Source organism: Rhizophagus irregularis, chromosome 14, assembly GCF_026210795.1.
Source record: "Rhizophagus irregularis chromosome 14, complete sequence".
Taxonomy (NCBI): domain Eukaryota; kingdom Fungi; phylum Glomeromycota; class Glomeromycetes; order Glomerales; family Glomeraceae; genus Rhizophagus; species Rhizophagus irregularis.
The window spans coordinates 3,728,743-3,748,243 of NC_089442.1; the positions used below are offsets into that span (position 1 = coordinate 3,728,743).

A 19,501-nucleotide genomic window follows, 5' to 3' on the forward strand; every position below is an offset into this window, starting at 1 on the left:
TTTATCCTCTATTATTAATACGTTTTTCTCAGCACCAAATTTAGCGAGCTTATCTGCTTCTTTATTATAATCACAATCACTATGCGCTTTAACTTTAGTTATCTTTACTTTGAGACTATAAATCCTAATTATCTTGAATAAACATAACCATAAAACCTTATAATTAACTTTTGATCTTTCTATATCTTTAATCGTCAAAAAGTTTAAATCATCAAATATATTCACTACCCATTGAGAATCGCTATATATTTCGACATTTGCAGTTTTAGGACAGGTCATTAAACTTAAAATCACTGCCATTAATTCCGCCTTATTAGATGAGGGATTATCTGTAATTCCACAATTAAAACTTTTCTTTATGGGAGCACTAATTACAAATGCACAACCCATCATTATTTCGTTAGTTGCTATATTTTTCACTGACCCATCTGTATAAATCTCTATATCAGTTTCTTGCGTTAAATTATTTGCAATTTCTATCAACGTATTACGATAATCACTTGGATGTATGTATTTGAACAAGCCGTTCACTTTTTCAATAATACATTCATTCATAGACATTTTTCCGTAGTATTTACATTCCGCTTGAGCTAACGCCTCATAAATAGCCATATCTGCTATATAATGATCATTTTGTATTGAATTTGCATTAACTTTAATACAATTCTCTATACTAATATCTGCTATACATCTTACTTTAGTGTTACTTCTTTTATTTCTGATCTGATTCGTTTTCACTTCACATCCTCCACATTTTTTAAGAATTGGTAACTGTACTGATGGTGATATTTGATCATTTTCTAGATCTTGTATCCAATGTTCTATACGAATTTTGTCCTCTTTTGGCTTGTCTAAAACACGCCCTATTATAGGTTTACCTATTTGATCATGAAAGGTTGTTATCCAATTTTTTGTTTTTAGATTATCAATTTTTGTATTTACACTATATATATTATATCCTAATTGATAATCCGTCTTCACTTTCTTAGATTTTAAAGGATCTTCAATCAGTTTAGTTTCTATAAACTTGAACCACCTAGGGATTCTACCCTGTGTATTTATCTTAGTCCTATATTTCAAATCTTTATATCTCAGAAGACGTATACCATCTGATGACATTAACTGACTAACGAAATAAACATTTTTCCCTTTCAGACCCTTACTAATTCCATTTGAAAATATTTCTTTATGTGTACATATTTCTACTATTGGTAATAATCCCCCTTGAATCTGATTAACTTTCACACCACTTGATTTTATGGTTAACATATTATCATATAAAAGTGCTAAAACACAGGCTAATAAACAGTGTTTTACTTGTAAATCTTTCAAACGGATATTCCATGTTGCTAATGGAGATTTATTAGACAATAATTCGCTTTGCAATTGTTTACAATCTATTTCAAAAATGTCTTTCATCATACCCTTTGATGTCACTTGATTGTATAATCTACTTAATTGTCTTTGAGCTTGAATCGTATTAATATCTTTAATAGCGTAACTCAATGATGAATGTATAATACTATTAGGAGTAGTAAGTGGCAATGACGCTTTTCTTTTAAACATATATCTACAGGTAGAATTTAATTTTTCTGTTTGAGAATTTGTCCAAACTAACAATTGTGCTTTATAGTCAACACGAGGAATGATCACGTGATTATATATATATTTCATCTGTAAATCCGTTATTTGTTTGAAGCTAATTGTTTTATTATATCTTTTAATAATATCCTTGCACTGATTAAAGACATAATTAGTTTTTAAATCTAGATTAATCCAAACACCTAAAATTCTCACAGATTATTTTGATGTTAATGGTTTAATCATTCTTTTTGACGATCTGAAATTAACTTCAATAATATCTTTATCTAACTTTTTGTTCGTTATCATTTCAAACTTATCATAATTTGTTTGTATATTATTCATAATATTAAATTCGTCTGCAATTTTCAAGATCTGCTCTAATTGAGCTTTACTTTTAGTAATCCACGTGACGTCATCCATGTATGACTGTGATGATATATTAATCTTAAATTTTTCTTCTTGGTCTGATTGTGCATTACTTTTAAAGCAATGATCAATTTCATATCCCATTTGTAATGAATTAATTTCTGCGAGCAATGGATCATAATAAATTGTCCATAGCAGCGGTGAAATAACCTCACCTTGATCTATTCCAATGATAGACGTATATTGTTTCGTTATTCCTTTTTCTTTTATAACACTTTTTTTACTATTCGTAAATAAATTAATCATCAAACAGATCAAAACCTCTGGGATCTTAATTCGTTGCAGTGCTAATTTAAGCATCTTAATATCTACCCTATCATAAGCTTTAGAAAGGTCCTGAAAAGTCAACCATAACTCTTTATTATTCTTCTTTGCATCTTCGATACAAGTATTAATGATTCTTAAAGGCGCCTCTGTAGATCCACCAGTGAGTCCCGCATGGTTGCCTCCTTTTAATATATTACGTTTTGCAATAACTTTAGATAATCTTTTTGTAACAATTTTCACTAACACTTTTTTCAAAGTTTCTAGGAGTATTATTGGTCTAGTTTTTGTTAATGAGTACTCCCAATCCATTGTCTTCGGGATAGGATACAATAACGCGTGTCTCCATTCTTCAGGGATATCACCAACTTGTAAACATAAATTTGCTAATTTTAGCGTAGCACTTTTTATTGAAGTTCCCATATGTTTGAGCATTTCATTCGATATCTGGGAGATTTCTGGCGCTTTGTCATTTGCTAGCTGTCTAATCATATGGTCCCATTTACTCTCACTAATAGGTTGAATAACCTCATTATACCAACATTCATTTATATCTTCTTTAGGACTATATTGATAAATCCAGCTTCCTTTTAACGTTTCATTTGAATTCAACTTTTTTCCCGCAAATGATTTGAAATGTTCGATCAACTCATTTTCTATCAATTCTTCATCCAAAATTAATTGTTTTACTGAATTTTTTTCTATCACTATTTTATCCAGGACAATTTTACTTCTTTTTCTATTCAACGTGAAATCTAGGAACCTTTTTTTATTGTCTTGTAGATCCTCACACCGTCGTTGAATATAAAACTTCATTTTCTCTTCTTTATATATTTGACTTTCTTCAGCAAAATTCACCCGAACTAATTTAAAGGCTATTTTGACTATTTCTTTGAACTCTTTTATATTTTTATCGAGCAGTCCATCTATGTCTATTGCAAATTTAAAACATATTTCTGATATTGTTTCATAATGCTTTTCTATAAATTTTTTACATTCTCTATAATTAGTTAAATTCAAACTCATGATCTTTTTTTCCGTTAAATTTGTTAAAATAAATGATAATTTATGTAAAAATCTCTTATAAAACACGATAGTTTTAGGTAACACTTCTTTATTCAGGTTACCTTTCTTTTTCAGCAATTCATTATTAGCTTTTTTAAACGTATCTCGGATTGTGTTCCATATTCTATTTATATTCTTGATCGAAATTTCTACATTATTAATTAAATCTTTTTCTTTATCCAATAACTTTCCTAATTTTTCTGCGTATGTTTCCTATAATTGACTATCTATTTTCTTATAATCCACTTTCAAATTATTATTATTATGTTTTTTCTTCTTAAATAATTGTTTTGTACGAAACAGATCATCTATTTGGAAATATACCGTAACAGCTGAATGATCGGTTTCAAATATGTGGACTTTATTCGTAGACGCGTATATGGTATCTGGTACTAAATCTTCTGTGACCCATATGTAATCAATTCTAGATTTTTTATCTGATCTATTCCATGTATTCAACGGTTTATCATGGTAAATTAAATTAATATCAATCATAATGTTCTTTTTTAAAATCTGAAAAATTCGATCTTTCCAGAAAATTTTTCGATTTGCTTTTTGTTGAGCTATCGCTGTATCATAACTTGCATTAAAATCTCCAATACAAACTATTTTAGCTTTTAATTTTTTCTCGGCTGTTAAAATTTCTTCTAATTTCGTATAAAATTCCAAAATTTCATCTTTATAACTATTATTCGAAAAGTTATAAATTGTGATAATTGTAAAACGAATCTTTCCTTTCAAAAGTAACGTAAGTTTTAGAGCTCGTCCTTCGATAATATCTTTTTTAATAACATATTTTGCGTAATCATTATTCATTATAATTCCAACTCCAGTCAAAAAATGGTTGTCATCGTCGCATGACCACCAAGTCGTTATATCCTTATAATCTTTATAAATCATTTTCGCACTAGCAGTTTGAAGTTTTGTTTCTGTAACTATTAAACAACTAATCTTATTAATTTTCATATAATTTAAAACTTGTTCTTGCTTAAGTGTTGTATTTAGTCCTGACACATTAATTGTAAATGTATTTTTAATGTCCATAATACCATCAATAGATGGTCGAATATCTATAGGTTGTACAATCATTTTTGATTATATTGGGGTTGGTTGTTCCGTTATTGAATTCCCTAGCCCTATCTTCGTTGATATATGGTGTTTGATTATTCATATAAAGGTCAAATTTTCCTGTCATATTTGTTAACATACTAAACGCCTTATCCATTTTGGCTTCAAAATTGTCTAATCTTTGTGTATTTCCTTCTTGACTACTTGGGGACGAAGGTGATATACCCAACATGGTAGATGGTTCATATATAAACTTTTCTGTCTCAACTGTTTTATTTACTTCGTTATCTTCTTCCATAGGAGATAATGTACGAGTTTGTGCATTTGGCAAAACATTCTTTTCAATATATACATCACGTGTTTGTTGAAATTCTTTTACCCTCTTATTATTATTATTCATGAACGTATTATCATCTTTAGCGAACCTTAGATCTATTTGTCTATTACTCAACATCTCAGCTTGATTAATATAATTAATTTCTAGATTTGAAACCCTCTCATTCAATCTCTGTATCATATTCATGAATTTTTCCATTTGTCGTTCCAATCTATCCAGCCTATCACCCTCATTATTAACTGGCGTAGGATTAATATTCTGTTGATTCCAAGGTTTTCTTACTGGTTCTCGTGTCTCTTGTTGTTTTCCTTTTCCTTTGTAAGATTGAGATGAACCTTGACTTGATGTTAAAACATTTGCTCGTACATTAGGTACTGTCTTAATTTTCTTTGCAGCCTCAGCATAACTTGAGGGACCTTGTAATGGCATTTCTTGTTCGACTTGCTCATCCCAATTGTGCATAACTTCTGACTCATCAGACTGATATTGTGAATTTCTAGGGAATAATGGTCTAAATCCCATACTTGGTCTGGGTGCTTTTACTCCGTATCTACTATAAATCTGTTGATACACTTCGTGTGTTAATGACAAGTTTCTTTTCCTTTGATTTTCTGGACATGTTCTAACTCGATGATAAGGAGAACCACATACGTGGCACGTGACTGCATTATAATTAACAAAAACTAAACCTCGATTGTTGAAAGAGAATTTTTTTTCCAGTGCATTATTAAAGTCGTTCTCATTATCAAAAAAGACAAATGCAAACCTTTCTTTCTCATAATTTTTTGAAAACCTATTCTTAGGTACGAAACATGATTTCGCCTTCATTTGTATAATAATATCTTTCAAATCTGCAGCATATGTACCTACAGGTAAATTAGCTAATTTCAACCCATATTTAAAATGTAAATTCCTTTCGTCCTTGGTTAAATTATATGGAAAAATCCTAAATGCATACTTGCAAAATCTCAATGACCATAAGTCTTTAAATTTTTTTTCTACTTGTTTACCGTTGAATCTAACTACTACTTCATAGTATAAATTTTTTACATTAAATTTGAGGGTTTTAATTGGTCCAAAACTTTTCAAGTATACTTCTAACATCTGCTTGTCCACATCTAGTGGAACATCCCAGATTTTAATTTCATAATCATTAAGATTATCATGTTGCTGATTGTTGATTACTTCCAATTTAGCAAATCTTACATCATTATCATCTGCAATTTTCTTGGCACAAACTTCAGCCGCTTGTGCTTCCGTTTCATATGTTGCTCGAATCACCTTAATACCTTTAATGGAAGTTGGTGCCAATGAGATTAGCCCAGTACATCCGAAATTTTCCTATTGACAAAATTTTTCTTAGCAATAATATTATCGCCTGGAAGTCTATCTTGAGGGATAAAGATACTAAAACGTTGAGTCTTCTTAATAATAGTCCAACCATCGTCTTTCTTTGCTTCTTTAGAAGTTGTATTCTGACCAGGGTGACTTTCGTTAGTTTGAGCATGCATAGAGGCCTCAAGCCTTACGTTAGTATTACTATTCGTCTGTATAGGTTGCTGAGCTATCGAAGAGCTCGTCGAAGCAGTTGAAATGCTACTTCCTGAAGGTTGGGTAAATTCTACCCCTTCCATATTACTCTTCCCAAATTCTATAATGAAAAAACAATATTTTCTATGACTTTAAACGATAATAAACAAAAAATATTTCTTCAAACTACTAGTGCAAAATTTGTGACCGAACGATCGGCGGGAAGAGTTTTTTTTGGTTTAATCGTAAGTACGAATCTTAGTTTAATTTATTTATTTATTTATTATTATTACGAATGGTTTACTAACCATTCTTTCTTTTTTTTTATAGGATCGGGTGGGCTTCTGAAGAACGAAAATCCAAAGATTCGTAAGAATCTTTAATTTATTTATTTATTATTATTACGAATGGTTTACTAACCATTCTTTCTTTTTTTTTATAGGATCGGGTGGGCTTCTGAAAAACGAAAACCCAAAGATAAAGATTCGTAAGTACGAATCTTTACTTTATAATTTTTTTTTTGTTTTTTCTTTATTACGAACGGTTACTAATAACCGTTTTTTTCTTTATTTTTTAGGTGCGGTGGACTTCTGACGAATGAAAACCCAAAGATAAAGATTCGTAAGTACGAATCTTTACTTTATAATTTTTTCTTTTTTTTTAATTTTATTAATGAATGGTTACTAATACCGTTCTTTTCTTTATTTTTTATGGTGGCTTCCGACGAACGAAAACCCAAAGATAAAGATTCGTAAGTAATATACTTACGAATCTTTTTTTTTAATGTTATGGAACGGTTACTAACCGTTCTTTTAATTTTTTTTCTATAGGTTCGGGTGGATTCCGTCTTTCCAAGGAACGGAAAAAACTAAAGATTCGGTATGAATCTTTATTTTTTTATTTTTGTTTATTATTACGAACAGTTTCTAACCGTTCTTTTTCTTTTTTTTTAGGTCGGTGTCTTCCGAAGAATGGAAAAAACCAAGATTCGTAATACGAATCTTGGTTTTATTTTTATTTTTTTTTTATAATATTAACGAACGGTTACTGATAAACCGTTCTTATTTTATTTTTTTAGATTCAGTAGGCTTTCGAAGAATAACGGAAAACCAAAATTCGTAAGTAAGTACGAATCTTGGTTCTTTTTTTATTTTTTATTTTCATTTTTTATTACTACGAACGGTTTACTAATAACCGTTCTTTTCTTTTTGTAGGTTTCGGGATTTTTAGAAAAGTGGAACCAAGATTCGTACTTACGAATCTTGGTTTATTTTTTATTTTTTTTTAATATTATTATGAACGGTTATTAATAACCGCTCTTTTTTTTCTTTTTTATAGGTTTGGTGTCTCAGGTGGGTTCTGATAAACAGAAAAAAACCAAAGATTCGTAAGTAGAATCTTGGGTTTTTTTGCTTTTTTTTAATATTATGGAATGGTTACTAACCGTTCTTTTCTTTTTTTTATAGTTTCGGTGGGCTTTCCAAAAGATCAAGATTCGTAAGTATATACGAATACATGAATTATGTGATTGTGGAATTGTAGATTAGTAATACTTATTTGTAATATGCATTTATAAATAAAGTTGTGATTTATTGCGAATATTAAATAAAATGAGTTGTGGCTGAATATTAGTAAATAAATTTAGTACAAATTTGCAACATAAATTAAGTAACATTCAGAAAACTATTCACCAAAATTTGCTATCTGAAATTGTTCTGAATGTTAACTGAATTTTGGCTGAAATTTCAAGCCGAATTTTAGGCGAGTGGCAGCGAACTGCAGCCAAAAAATCAGCTAAAGTTCAACCAGCATTAGACCATAAATTAGCCTAAAATCAGCTGGTTGAATTTCGGGGGCCGATTTGGACTATTTCCATTGTGCGTTTATGTGGAAAAACCAAGATTTGTAAGTAAGTACGAATCTTGGTTTAATTTTTTTAATTTTTTTTTTAATATTAATGAACAGTTACTAATAACCGTTCTTTCTTTTTTTAGGCTTTGGGTGGGCTTTCAACCTTCGGGAAAAGAGGAACCAAGATTCGTAAGTACGAATCTTAGTTTATTTTATTATTATTTTATTATTATGAACGGTTACTAACCGTTCTTTTTTTTCTTTTTTATAGGTTTGATGTCTCAGGTGGGCTTCTGAAGAACAGAAAAAAACAAAGATTCATAAGTAGAATCTTGATTTTTTTCTGCTTTTTTTAATATTATGGAATGGTTACTAACCGTTCTTTTCTTTTTTTATAGTTTCGGTAGATTTAAAAGATCAAGATTCGTAAGTATATACGAATACATGAATCATGTGATTGTGAAATTGTAGATTAGCAATAATTATTTGTAATTTAGATAGATACTAATAATAATAATATAATTAAGAATACTTTAATAAATTTGATATATGATAAAATTAAAATAAATTCAGAAATAAATAGGTGGTTGTTAGATTATAATTTGACTTAAGTTTTAATGTCAAATATAGGTCTAATTTTAGCCAAATATCCTTTCCGAATTTGAGACGATTGGCACCCTAAATACGCTTAAAAATTCGACCTCAATTTGACACAGGTTAGATCATCATTCGACCTATATTTGACCTAGTCAAATTTAAGCCGAATTGTCCTTTTTCGACTAGTGTATCTCAATTGTACTATTTGTTTTTAAATTAAACAAATAAATTTTTAAAAATTATTTTAAATTAATACATTTAATACTATTCTCTCTAAAACTAAAATACAAATTATTGTCTTAACAATTAGAATAATTTATCTGTTAAAATCTGGATGATTATCTGTTAATATTCAGATAATTATCTACTAACGTACAGATAAATTATCTGTTGATATTTAAAATAATTTTTAAAAATTTATTTGTTTAATTTAAAAACAAATAGTACAATTGAGATATTAAAAAAAAATAATTCACTTCTGTTATAGTATAAAATAAAAATATAAATAAATTATGTATCAAAAACTATAAAGTAATTATTATTTATTAATAAAATATTATAAAAAGTATATTAATAAACATTAAAAACTTTCCTTGTAAAGCATAAAAAAATTATGAAAAAAGTTTATATTTGACAAGTTTTAAACTTCTAAAAAAATTTTTTTTTAATTTATTACACAAAAAAATATATAAATCTGATGATAATTTATCTGCTATTACCCAGATGATTATCTGTTAATATTCAGATAATTATCTGTTAACATACAGATAAATTATCTGTTGAAGTTCAGATAATAAAAAATGGGAAAATTCAGAATAAACATCTGTAAAAATTTTTGGAAAGTTTTGCAGATAATATATGTAAAATATCACAGATCATCTGTGAAAAATTACCAAAAATGAAAAGAAATAACTGTGATAATTCATCTGTGCATTGACAGACTTTTGTCTGATTTGGCTTGCCATAATAAATATCTGAAAATGACAACACTACTATAATAAAAATCTGATCAGCCTGGATGCCCACTTCGTTATATTAAGAATTGACTGTACTTGTTTTGTATCGCCTTTACTTCCATCTATATTTTAAAAATAAAAAAATAAAATAAACAACTGTAAGAAGATGAAAATTTAAAAATTTCAGAAATTATAGATATTTAAAAGGTTAAGGGGTTTGTTATTTGGCTTTCTGAGGAGGACATTGCAATTAATAAAATGGCCGCTTGTATAGGTTAAATCATATTATAATCAGCCAATCATAGTTTGTATTTGGTGATCCAATCAGGGATATATTCGCTCATGCTATACAGTATATATTTATATTTCAAATTCAAAACCGTAATAATTAATAATGAGTGAATTAAGACGGTTCAGGACTACCGATTTATTTCGCTTCAATAATGTGTAAATAGAATTTAAAGATTATCATTGAATTCTTATTTATTTTATTTTTATTAAAAAAAAATATCATTTTTCTTGTTCTACGCGTAAAGAAATCTTGATGTTCTAACAGAAACGGTAAACTTTACTGGTATACCTTAAAAATTATTTTATCATATTGGCATAGCGCATAAACTTTGATTTTCTCTTTCGCGACAGTACAATATTTCATTCTATCTTACTTATTTGGCGCGTTGGCCAGACCTTTTCTGTGTCCAGGAATCACCCAGTGGAACCATAATGGGTTACAGTTAAGTAGATAATATATTTATCTATTTTCTCTTATTTGCAATCTTGTTTTTAATTGTAATATTATAGTAATGGGGAAAGCTGAAGGACGTAATAAAGATTGGCATGGTCATGTTACGGCAATCACTGTAGCTCCCGAATATCGACGGTTAGGTTTGGCAGATGGAATGATGAAGTTGTTAGAAAATGTGTCAGAAAAGATGTCCGTATATATATATGTGTGCAATTTTTTTTTTCCATTTTTTAATATATCTACGTGGTTCATTTCATGGAATTTTATAGTTATGATGGATATTTTGTCGATTTATTTGTCCGCGTATCAAACAAAGTTGCAATAGGGATGTATAAAAAGTTTGGTTATTCTGTCTTTAGACGTGTTAATGGATATTATTCTTCAGGAGATAATAATGAAGAAGATGCATTTGGTACGTTCTATTTCCTATTATAATAACGGGATCATGGCTTTACAGCTTAATAAACTAAACAAGATTTTTTTCTTAGATATGAGAAAACCTTTACCACGAGATGAAAAGCGAGAAAGCGTGATTGAAAACGGGGAGAATAATATTGTTAAACCTGAAGATTTGTAGATTTATAGTATTTTACATAGTTTGCTTGATTTATTTGTAGCCCAGGGACTTTTTTATAATAAAATAAATTTAGCAGTTAATTATTATTATATATATATATATAAAAGTGATTTAGTGGTAAAGATACAAACTAAACTAGTAAGACTCACTCGCTCACTCACAATATGTAAGTTATTAGGTACTATCAATTAAGACTAACCTAACCGCCCCCAGGATAACCTACGAGCCCACTTTTCGTAAAAGAAAAACTATCTATAGATTATAGAGATAAAAGGGAGATGAAGGAAAGAATAACAAAATGACATATCAATCTAGATGCAACTAAGGTCCATTGAGACAAATAGAAAAAGCGGATTGTAATACATCAATAATAGGTAATACTAAGTATTACTATTATTTCCTGCAATGACCCCGGAGAGAATTAAAAGCATTACAGGATTTTTTTGACGATTTTTTTCTTTAATTGTACATTTTTAACCCTCCAATCTTCTGAATATTTCCACACCAACTACATGTCTTTGATGTGTAAGCTTCATTTTGAATCATCACATGGATTCCTTTCTCTTTTGCTTTTGAAATCAAACGTGCTAGAACTTGTAATGAGACCAACAAAGCATCTTTCTAATTGTCTTCCTTCTTATCTTTCGTGTTTTGCTGTTCACCATATCTGAAACCTCAAAAGGGGAATAATAATTACGCAATTGTTTGATCTTTTTCGCATATGAGAGATAGCATTATCAACACGTAATGCTTTCTTTTTCTTTCGTTTTGAGGTTGAAGATGCCAGTATATCTTTTTTTGATATAAGGTATTTGAACAATTAAACTTTTTATTTAAAGTGTATTTATCGCTCTTTTTATTTGTTTATTAATCCCTTTTGTCGGCCTCTTCCACAATCAAATAAATTTAGGACTTTGTGGAAGCACTTTTGTAAATCCTCTTCATAATCTAATTATTCTGCGCTCTTCTCTCTCCTGTTAGATCATCCATATGTTTACATAAATGAAAGATACTATTCTCCTATTTTACCTGCACCTTTTGTTGAGGAATACCATATGAATGGAACAACATAAACTCCCGCTTGTGTTTTGCAGAAAAGTTTTTGTGTCTCATAAACCCATGTAAGTTTTCACTCATTTATTTGACGGAAATAAGTAAGCTTGCTATCGCAAGAAATTTTATGAGGAATAGGCAATTTATTATTTTTATGCTTTTTATAAAATGCAAAAGCCATAAAGCACATTTGTTAACTGTTTAATATTGTGATAAGCTTATAACAATGTGAAGAAAATTCATACATTGATGAAGTATGCAGATAGGTGACATAAAAATGGTCCCATATTGAAGATGAAAAATTTTAAGTACGAACGGTAACAGTTTGTTGTAGATTTTTACGAGTCCAAAATGATAAAGAACGAAAACCTTACCAATCCCATCCGATGTTTCAATAATTGTTTCTGAGAATGATTGGGTACACCTTGACTTGTAGTGTACGATTGAGAGTTTCTTCTGATTGGTGTGTGTCCTTGTCACACTGGCTTTCCTCTTCCTACTTACTTCGCCTGTTTTGACGTTCTTGTCGATGTAGGGCAGCTCTTTTTCCAGATAAAGATGGTGTTGATTGCAAGGATATCCTGGAAAAGTTCATGCTCGTCAGAAGTCGTATCGTTGAAGAAAATCACGAGTTTTGTAGTGTGGAAGGAGAGCACATACTGGATGAGGTTGAAGGCGAACCGGCAGAGTCAGTCACGATGGGTAACCACAATTTCTAAGACCATTCCACGACTTGTCCGTTCCAATAAAATCTTAAGTCCCGGTCATTTGAAGTTGAAACCTGAGCCGATGTCGCTGATGAGTTCATAGGTTGGAAATCGGTGCTAAAGGTCTTCTTTTTGCTTGGTAGAGGAAACCTTTTTTGGTGGAGGTGGTGGAGGTGGTGGTGTTATCAACATTCTGTGAAGTCAACTCTGGAAAAATAGATATGTTGTAAAGACAAAGTACCAGAAGGAGACATTTTAGCAGTAATCTTTCCTTGCTTTAACCAACGACGCAAGGTGTCTGTTGAGATACCAAGTTTCTTAGTTTCTTAGTTGCTCGATTTGAATCTTTTATATATGATTTTCGTTGAAAAGCATTATTAAGCTAAGGCTACGGTGATAAATATGATCGACGGTTGTACAAATTTTCTCTGCCGATCATGCGATTTCATTTATTACTAATTACCGTTTTGCTTGGTGTTCAAACTGTAGTCGTTGGGAAATTTTAAAATGGCAGAGTATCTCGCTTCGATCTATGGTACAGAGAAGGACAAGTAAGTTTATTGGAATAATCAATAATTCTTTGTACTTTGTAACCTATACTTACTATAACTCTCTTTAGAGTTAATTGTTCTTTTTATTTTAAAATTGGAGCCTGTCGACATGGAGATCGTTGTAGCAGAAAACACGTTAAGCCTACTTTTTCACAAACAATTCTTTGTTCTAATATCTATCAAAATCCCGCACATGATACTAATTGTAATATGTCTGAAGAACAAATTCAAGCGCATTTTGACGATTTTTACGAAGATTTTTTTACTGAATTGTGCAAATACGGAGAAGTTGAAGAGATGCATGTATGTGATAACGTGGGTGATCATTTAATCGGAAATGTTTATGCTCGGTTCAGATACGAAGAAGATGCTCAGAAGGCAGTAGATAATCTTAATCAAAGATTCTATGCTGGTAGGTAGGTTTGCTTTATCTTTATTAACGTAAGTTTAATTAATAACAAATAATTCTTTTTCATTTTATTAATTAAATAAAAAGGACGACCTATTTATGCTGAACTTTCTCCAGTCACAGATTTCCGAGAAGCATGCTGTCGTCAAAATGAAAACGCAGAATGTACCAGAGGAGGATTTTGTAATTTTATGCATTTAAAGGAGGTATCTAGATATTTAAAGAAAGAGCTTTTTGCTGCTCAGAGAAATTTTTTGCGTGAACAAAGACGCGTTAAACGTGAGAAAAGTGAAATGTGAGCATAATATTTCTTTAGAAATTTCTCTGCTAGTTTTTACAATTATTTATTGGAATACCCAATTCCTTAAAAACTATAAATCATTATCTCATCATTCCAATATCAATCATAGCAATTAAATAGAAATCGGTTCCCAGTTTTAGTAAATGTAAATAGCAAACGTAAACGTAATGTTCAATCATTAAATAATTTCACGTATTAAATATAGAATGTAGAACAACCCGAATACGGAAAAGAAAGTGGGACAAAGAAAATCTTTTCTGCCCTTATAAACTTGCTACATTTGAAAACTTTTCTTATTGTGCATTACATCTTTTAATTTCTGTAATTTTCTTGTCATATTTATTAAGTTGCTGAATATCATTTAACGCATTTAGCTTTATTTTCGATTACCTAAAACATTGATAATAGTAATTAATAAAAAAAAATTACATAACATTTTTTAATTTTTTTTTAAGTTCAAAAATTGGTGATTTTTCTGCAATTTGTACAGCATTAAGTTCTAATATTGGTGGCATTTGCTGTATATTTTTTTTCCTGCAAAATAAGATAACATCTCTTCTGATGTCTTTTAAAGAGATGAAGTCGGAGAGAGAGTTTTTTATACAATCATTGTCACTAAAAATGCTCCATTCATAAAAAAATCTTGACTTTTCAATTTGATCGCAAATTTTTTGATAAGAATCATTATTAATACACAATAATTCTCTAACAACTATATCATCTCTAGCGGTTACAGTTGCAACACATGTTCCGTCTGAAATCTTAAATCTGCCAGAAGAATAAAATCTTCGACCTAAATTACATCCATTAGGACAACAATCATTTTCTATAATTTCTTCACAAGCTTCACATATAAATTGCATTATAATTTCATAAACATTATTTATTCTGCAAGGAACTCGAAATACACTTTGAATAGAAATCCTACTTTCAAAAAGATCTATTAGATTCGTGTTATCAAAATCTTGATCTTGATGGAATGATTGAATCGATTTTGGATATCCTTGCAATGATATATGAGTTTTCCCAGACGCATAACAATATATTTTACCAAAATTAGACTTTCTGAGTCCAATTTTTCTCAATGTAATAATTTGGCCTGGGACTAGCCCAATAGGAATAATATATTTCGATATATTACTAATATATACATCAATAATTTCCTCCGCTATTTGAATGTCTTGAATTCTAAGCAACAAACTAGCATGTGATTGTCCTACATTGTTAGAATGCTGAATTTCCTTTGACAAAATGAGTCCCTTCAAAGTCACTAATTTATTTGTGTCATTTAAAATGTTAATAAAATTTCCATTCAGAAATTCTTGTACGTTTAATGCTTTATCTTCTGTTAAAAATGCTGCTTTTAGATTCCTGAATGAATTTTTGGATGAATCGTTTAATCTAAGAATTTTAGGTTGAATCACTTGACCAAATAAATCTTTAAATGTTGAACTGTCATCAAATTCGATACTGGTGATATTTGAAATTACAAAATCATCAAAATTTAAGATAATTGACCCTTCTGTCGAATTTATTATCTGTTCAGATTTATCAACGTCAAAAGATAATTCATAAAATGACCCAACATGCAACGCTGGTAAGATCTTGATAAAATCTTTTGATATATTAATAAAAGTGATTGTATTTTTATTAATCAAATCTGATGTGTATTCTAATACAGTTTCTATTTGCAATTTGCAACTTATGTTTGTTCTTGAATTTTCTGAAATATAATTTAACTTTGCAGGAAAAATATGACGAATTTGGAATACACTTCGATTAAAATGAACTTTCGGATCATATGATTTCGCGTAAAAACAGAAGCACTTTTCAATAGCAAAACGTAAGTATATTTTGCTGGGTCGTTCAACTACAAGTTCATATTCAGGAATTATCCATATACTATTAAGATGATGAGATTGAATTTTTTCAAAAGAAATATTAATTGCTGAAATTGTTCCTGTTTGATCTTTCAATTGAAGAGTTCCATCCAAACTTCCTTCAAGAAATCCCATCAAATGTGTTTTCCCTAAATTTGCTTCAAATTGTGAAAACACTTTCAATTGATTTTCTCCACAAATTTCAGAAGAAAATCTTTGTGAAATCACTAATTCGTTGATGAGGTGTAAGACTTCCGATATTGGTGGTAATCTAATATCTATTTCTTGATTTTCTTCAGTTATACAACAATAAACTTTGTGATTAAAATATTCTTGTGCCAAATCTTCAAAACAGTTGGCCGCACGATATTTTCTTAAAAGCCTTGAAAATGGACAACTTTCAACTTTCTTGTAGTCACTTTTACTTGGTCTTGGATCACTTAACAATATCTCATCTTCGAAAACATCCGGGAACTTTTTGGTAAAATTATAATGCGCCTTTTGAACCCATAATAATTCCAGTAAAGTGAACGAGTTATTATTACGAAAATTTGAGAACTTACTAATGATCTTTTGCGAAACCGAATCAGATTCGAATATTTCGCTTGGAAATCTAACCACTCGAACAGTACTACAATGACAGGCAGCAAAAATTACTTTAACATCTCTGAAATTTGGACAATTCTTGTTATTATCAAGTCTCCAAATGTCTTCTTTCATTGTAAATTTTATCGCATGTATATTATATAAAAGCAGCTTCATTCCAAGTCGGTAAGGAGTTATTGATGGATTATATTCTGGATATTTACCCAGATGTAAAATATATTCTGAATCTAAAACGAATAACCCCAAAGCATTATCTATAATATAAGTGATTATGCCTTCAAAACCAAAACAAGAACAAGCCAGATCAGTTAAATGTTGGATTTGCTCGGTTGGGTTACTACTATTATAAGTGATCGCGAGTTCTCTATTAACGTTTTCGATCGAATCAATTGAGCTGATCACGAAAACAGGAAATTGTGTATCCTCATTAAACGTCCTCCTTGGTTTTATATTTTTGAAAAAATACATTTCACCGACCATTATTATTTTATAATATTCAATGAAATGATCTCCATTGAAGATAATATGTACGGATGAATTTGAATCGTGTAGCGTCACGATAAAAGTAATTTTGTCTTTTGATTGATAAAGGACACTTTTCATGTTAACCATTGCAATTAAGTTAACCTTTGGAAGAGACTCTGTGGGATTCCTACCTAAGTTAAATAGTATATCAGCTGCTGCCGTGAACGAATTAGGTTGAAAAAAATTTTGATTAAGAAAAGAGGGGCTTCGTTTCTCAAAAAAATTGGCACTTAAAACTAATTTTTTAGAATATAATGCCTCGGAAAATCCGACTCGCAGGAAAAGAATTTCTGAATGTACTTCTAAATGATAAACCTCTTTTCCGCTTGGTTGCTTGTTTATTAAAAAACTCCATGATAACAAGGCTATTGTACCAGTAAGCCATTCTTTTTTGTAACCAATTAAAAGGCAAGGCACTTTTCCAGTCTCGTCTTCGAATAAAATTGTACCTTTTGGATATATTGAACTATCTTCTGTAATAAGTTGTAAAGTTCCCAAAAGAACAATTGTATTTGCGAGCGGTGTTATACAACGATTATTTGATATAAGTTCAGAAAGTAACCATCGATGATATCGTGGATATTGTGTCATAATGTAAAAATCTTTGCTGGCAAAAATATTTGTTTATAGGATGAACGATCGAAGTTTTATTGGCTGATAACAAAATGTCGTTATTTTCCATACCATCTATACTCATCAAGCTATTAAACTACTTGTTAAAATCATTATAATTATGATAATTGTCTTATACAACTCACATTAGAGTTTGCGTAGAGTTTATATGTTAATTCCGGCCAGAATTGCGTATTTCAGGGGTATTTTCGAATTTGCTTATCGTACATACCCCTGTTTTTAAGCGATCCAGTGATTGGAGTTTGACGAATTTAGGCTTATTGGATTCGTCTCGATGAGACGAATCTAATGATAATAAATCGCATTTTTAGCATCGATATTGACCGAGTTATTGTTAAAAATGCATTTTGCTATATACAGTCAACTCTCTTTATAGTCACACATTTGGGACAGTCCATATTTGGTGATTATGAGCAAACAGTCTTATGACTTTATCTTTTATTATAAAATTTAAACGAAAAGAAAATAATCAAATCAAACAATATTACAAAACCAAAATATGAATTAAACATAAAAAATAAAAAAAAACTAGTTTCACGATTCATACAAGTAAAGAAATCTAAACAAAATAAAATTAAGTAAAGAAAAACTAAACTATTACAGAATACGCATACCCCAACTTTACCCGAAGGCCAGTGTGAGTCAACTATCCAGCATGCCCTAAGATCCAATCCGTTACCCAAAAGAAATCCTAAGTAGAGGCTGAACTTGCAATGCATACCCTAAAAATCCAAGTGCGAAATCCAAGATCCACCACTAGAGCTCCGAATCTAACCCGATGGGTCGGGTGACCCATCGGGTTGATCCATAATTTTCAGGTCGGGTCAGTACATTAGTAAGATATCATCAGGTCGGGTTAATGATTTGAATGACCCAGGTCAAATTTGGGTCACTATATAAATTTTATTTTATGGAAACTAAAATATCTGATATATACTTCTCAGCGTAATTGATTCATTAATTACGGTAGTACGGAATTATGGCTGATCATATGATTTTTAAAAAACTGAATATGGAGATCGATAAATTTTATCAATCTCATTTTATTTTTCTTCGGTAAAAATAATTTTATTTTTTTAAATTTAAAAAAAAATATTTTTTTATCGGTTATTTAAACCGAAATTATTTAAATTTTATTTATTTTCTTTTTTTAAAATAAACTTTTTTTTTGGTTATTTAAACCGAAATTATTTAATTTGAAATAATTTTTAAATTTATTTTTTTTTCGGTAAGAATATTTTTACCTTTTTAATTTTTTTATGAAGAGCGTTTACTAACGTTCTTTAATAACTTTTTTTTTGTAGATTTCGGACTGCAACTCAGTAGGTATGGCTTTAAAGGCGGGATATATTTCTTTTTTATATATAAGAATGTTTATTAACGTTCTTTAACTTTCTTTTATAAGTTTTGGACTAGAACTTGGAATTAAAGACGAGATATTAGGTAAGGTTTTAAAGAGAGTGGGAGGGGTGGGAGCGGGATTATTGTTTTTAATATATAAGAATGTTTCAGTTACTAATGTTCTTTAACTTTTTCTTGTAGATTTTGGACTGCAATTCATGGGTGTAGTAAAGGGAGAGGAAGCAGGATATTGTTCTTTTTATATATAAGAACGTTTACCAACGTTCTTTATCTTTTCATTTGTAAATTTTGGATAGAGCTTGTGGAACTGGAAATTTGAATAAATATAGATCTCAACATTAAATATTTGACTATATTGTAATATAATACATTAATTAAAGTTGTAAAATTTAACTTAAATTTTAAATAAAGAATCAATAATAAAGTGTGTATTAGTAAATTGCGTCAGATACGTTAGTATAAATAATTACGCCA

The 19,501-nt window shown here is 29.8% G+C and overlaps 4 protein-coding genes across 4 annotated transcripts; 2 read left to right on the forward strand and 2 right to left on the reverse strand.

Annotated features, from left to right (window-relative positions):
- The first annotated feature begins 10,040 nt into the window (after positions 1-10,040).
- Positions 10,041-11,098, forward strand: OCT59_006498 (N(alpha)-acetyltransferase 20 NatB catalytic subunit). The gene is made up of 6 exons (XM_025318275.2): positions 10,041-10,125; positions 10,215-10,239; positions 10,321-10,411; positions 10,480-10,612; positions 10,693-10,835; positions 10,912-11,098. Exons 1-6 carry the CDS (start codon positions 10,073-10,075, stop codon positions 10,998-11,000), a joined length of 534 nt encoding a protein of 177 aa, XP_025176469.1. The 5' UTR covers positions 10,041-10,072; the 3' UTR covers positions 11,001-11,098.
- A 1,116-nt stretch (positions 11,099-12,214) lies between these two features.
- On the reverse strand, positions 12,215-12,952 carry OCT59_006499 (uncharacterized protein; the record flags this gene model as incomplete). The annotated part of the gene is made up of 4 exons (XM_066141305.1): positions 12,215-12,270; positions 12,428-12,634; positions 12,714-12,768; positions 12,911-12,952. 4 exons carry the CDS (start codon positions 12,950-12,952, stop codon positions 12,215-12,217), a joined length of 360 nt encoding a protein of 119 aa, XP_065998106.1.
- Positions 12,953-13,267: 315 nt separating this feature from the next.
- OCT59_006500 (uncharacterized protein) lies at positions 13,268-14,233 on the forward strand (the record flags this gene model as incomplete). Its single annotated transcript, XM_066141306.1, has 6 exons — positions 13,268-13,311; positions 13,380-13,446; positions 13,532-13,614; positions 13,668-13,723; positions 13,808-14,015; positions 14,227-14,233. The coding sequence occupies 6 exons, from the start codon at positions 13,268-13,270 to the stop codon at positions 14,231-14,233; spliced, it is 465 nt and encodes a 154-aa protein (XP_065998107.1).
- Positions 14,234-14,346: 113 nt separating this feature from the next.
- Positions 14,347-17,623, reverse strand: OCT59_006501 (uncharacterized protein; the record flags this gene model as incomplete). Its single annotated transcript, XM_025310952.2, has 1 exon — positions 14,347-17,623. The coding sequence occupies one exon, from the start codon at positions 17,621-17,623 to the stop codon at positions 14,447-14,449; it is 3,177 nt and encodes a 1,058-aa protein (XP_025176471.1). The 3' UTR covers positions 14,347-14,446.
- Between the last annotated feature and the right edge of the window lie 1,878 nt (positions 17,624-19,501).

Coding starts and splice junctions, on each gene's coding strand:
- OCT59_006498 (XM_025318275.2), top strand. CDS start 10,073: ATGAGTGAATTAAGACGGTTCAGGACTACCGATTTATTTCGCTTCAAT. Junction 10,240..10,320: donor TTGATGTTCTAACAGAAACG/GTAAACTTTACT, acceptor CTTTCGCGACAG/TACAATATTTCATTCTATCT. Junction 10,836..10,911: donor TAATGAAGAAGATGCATTTG/GTACGTTCTATT, acceptor TTTTTTTCTTAG/ATATGAGAAAACCTTTACCA.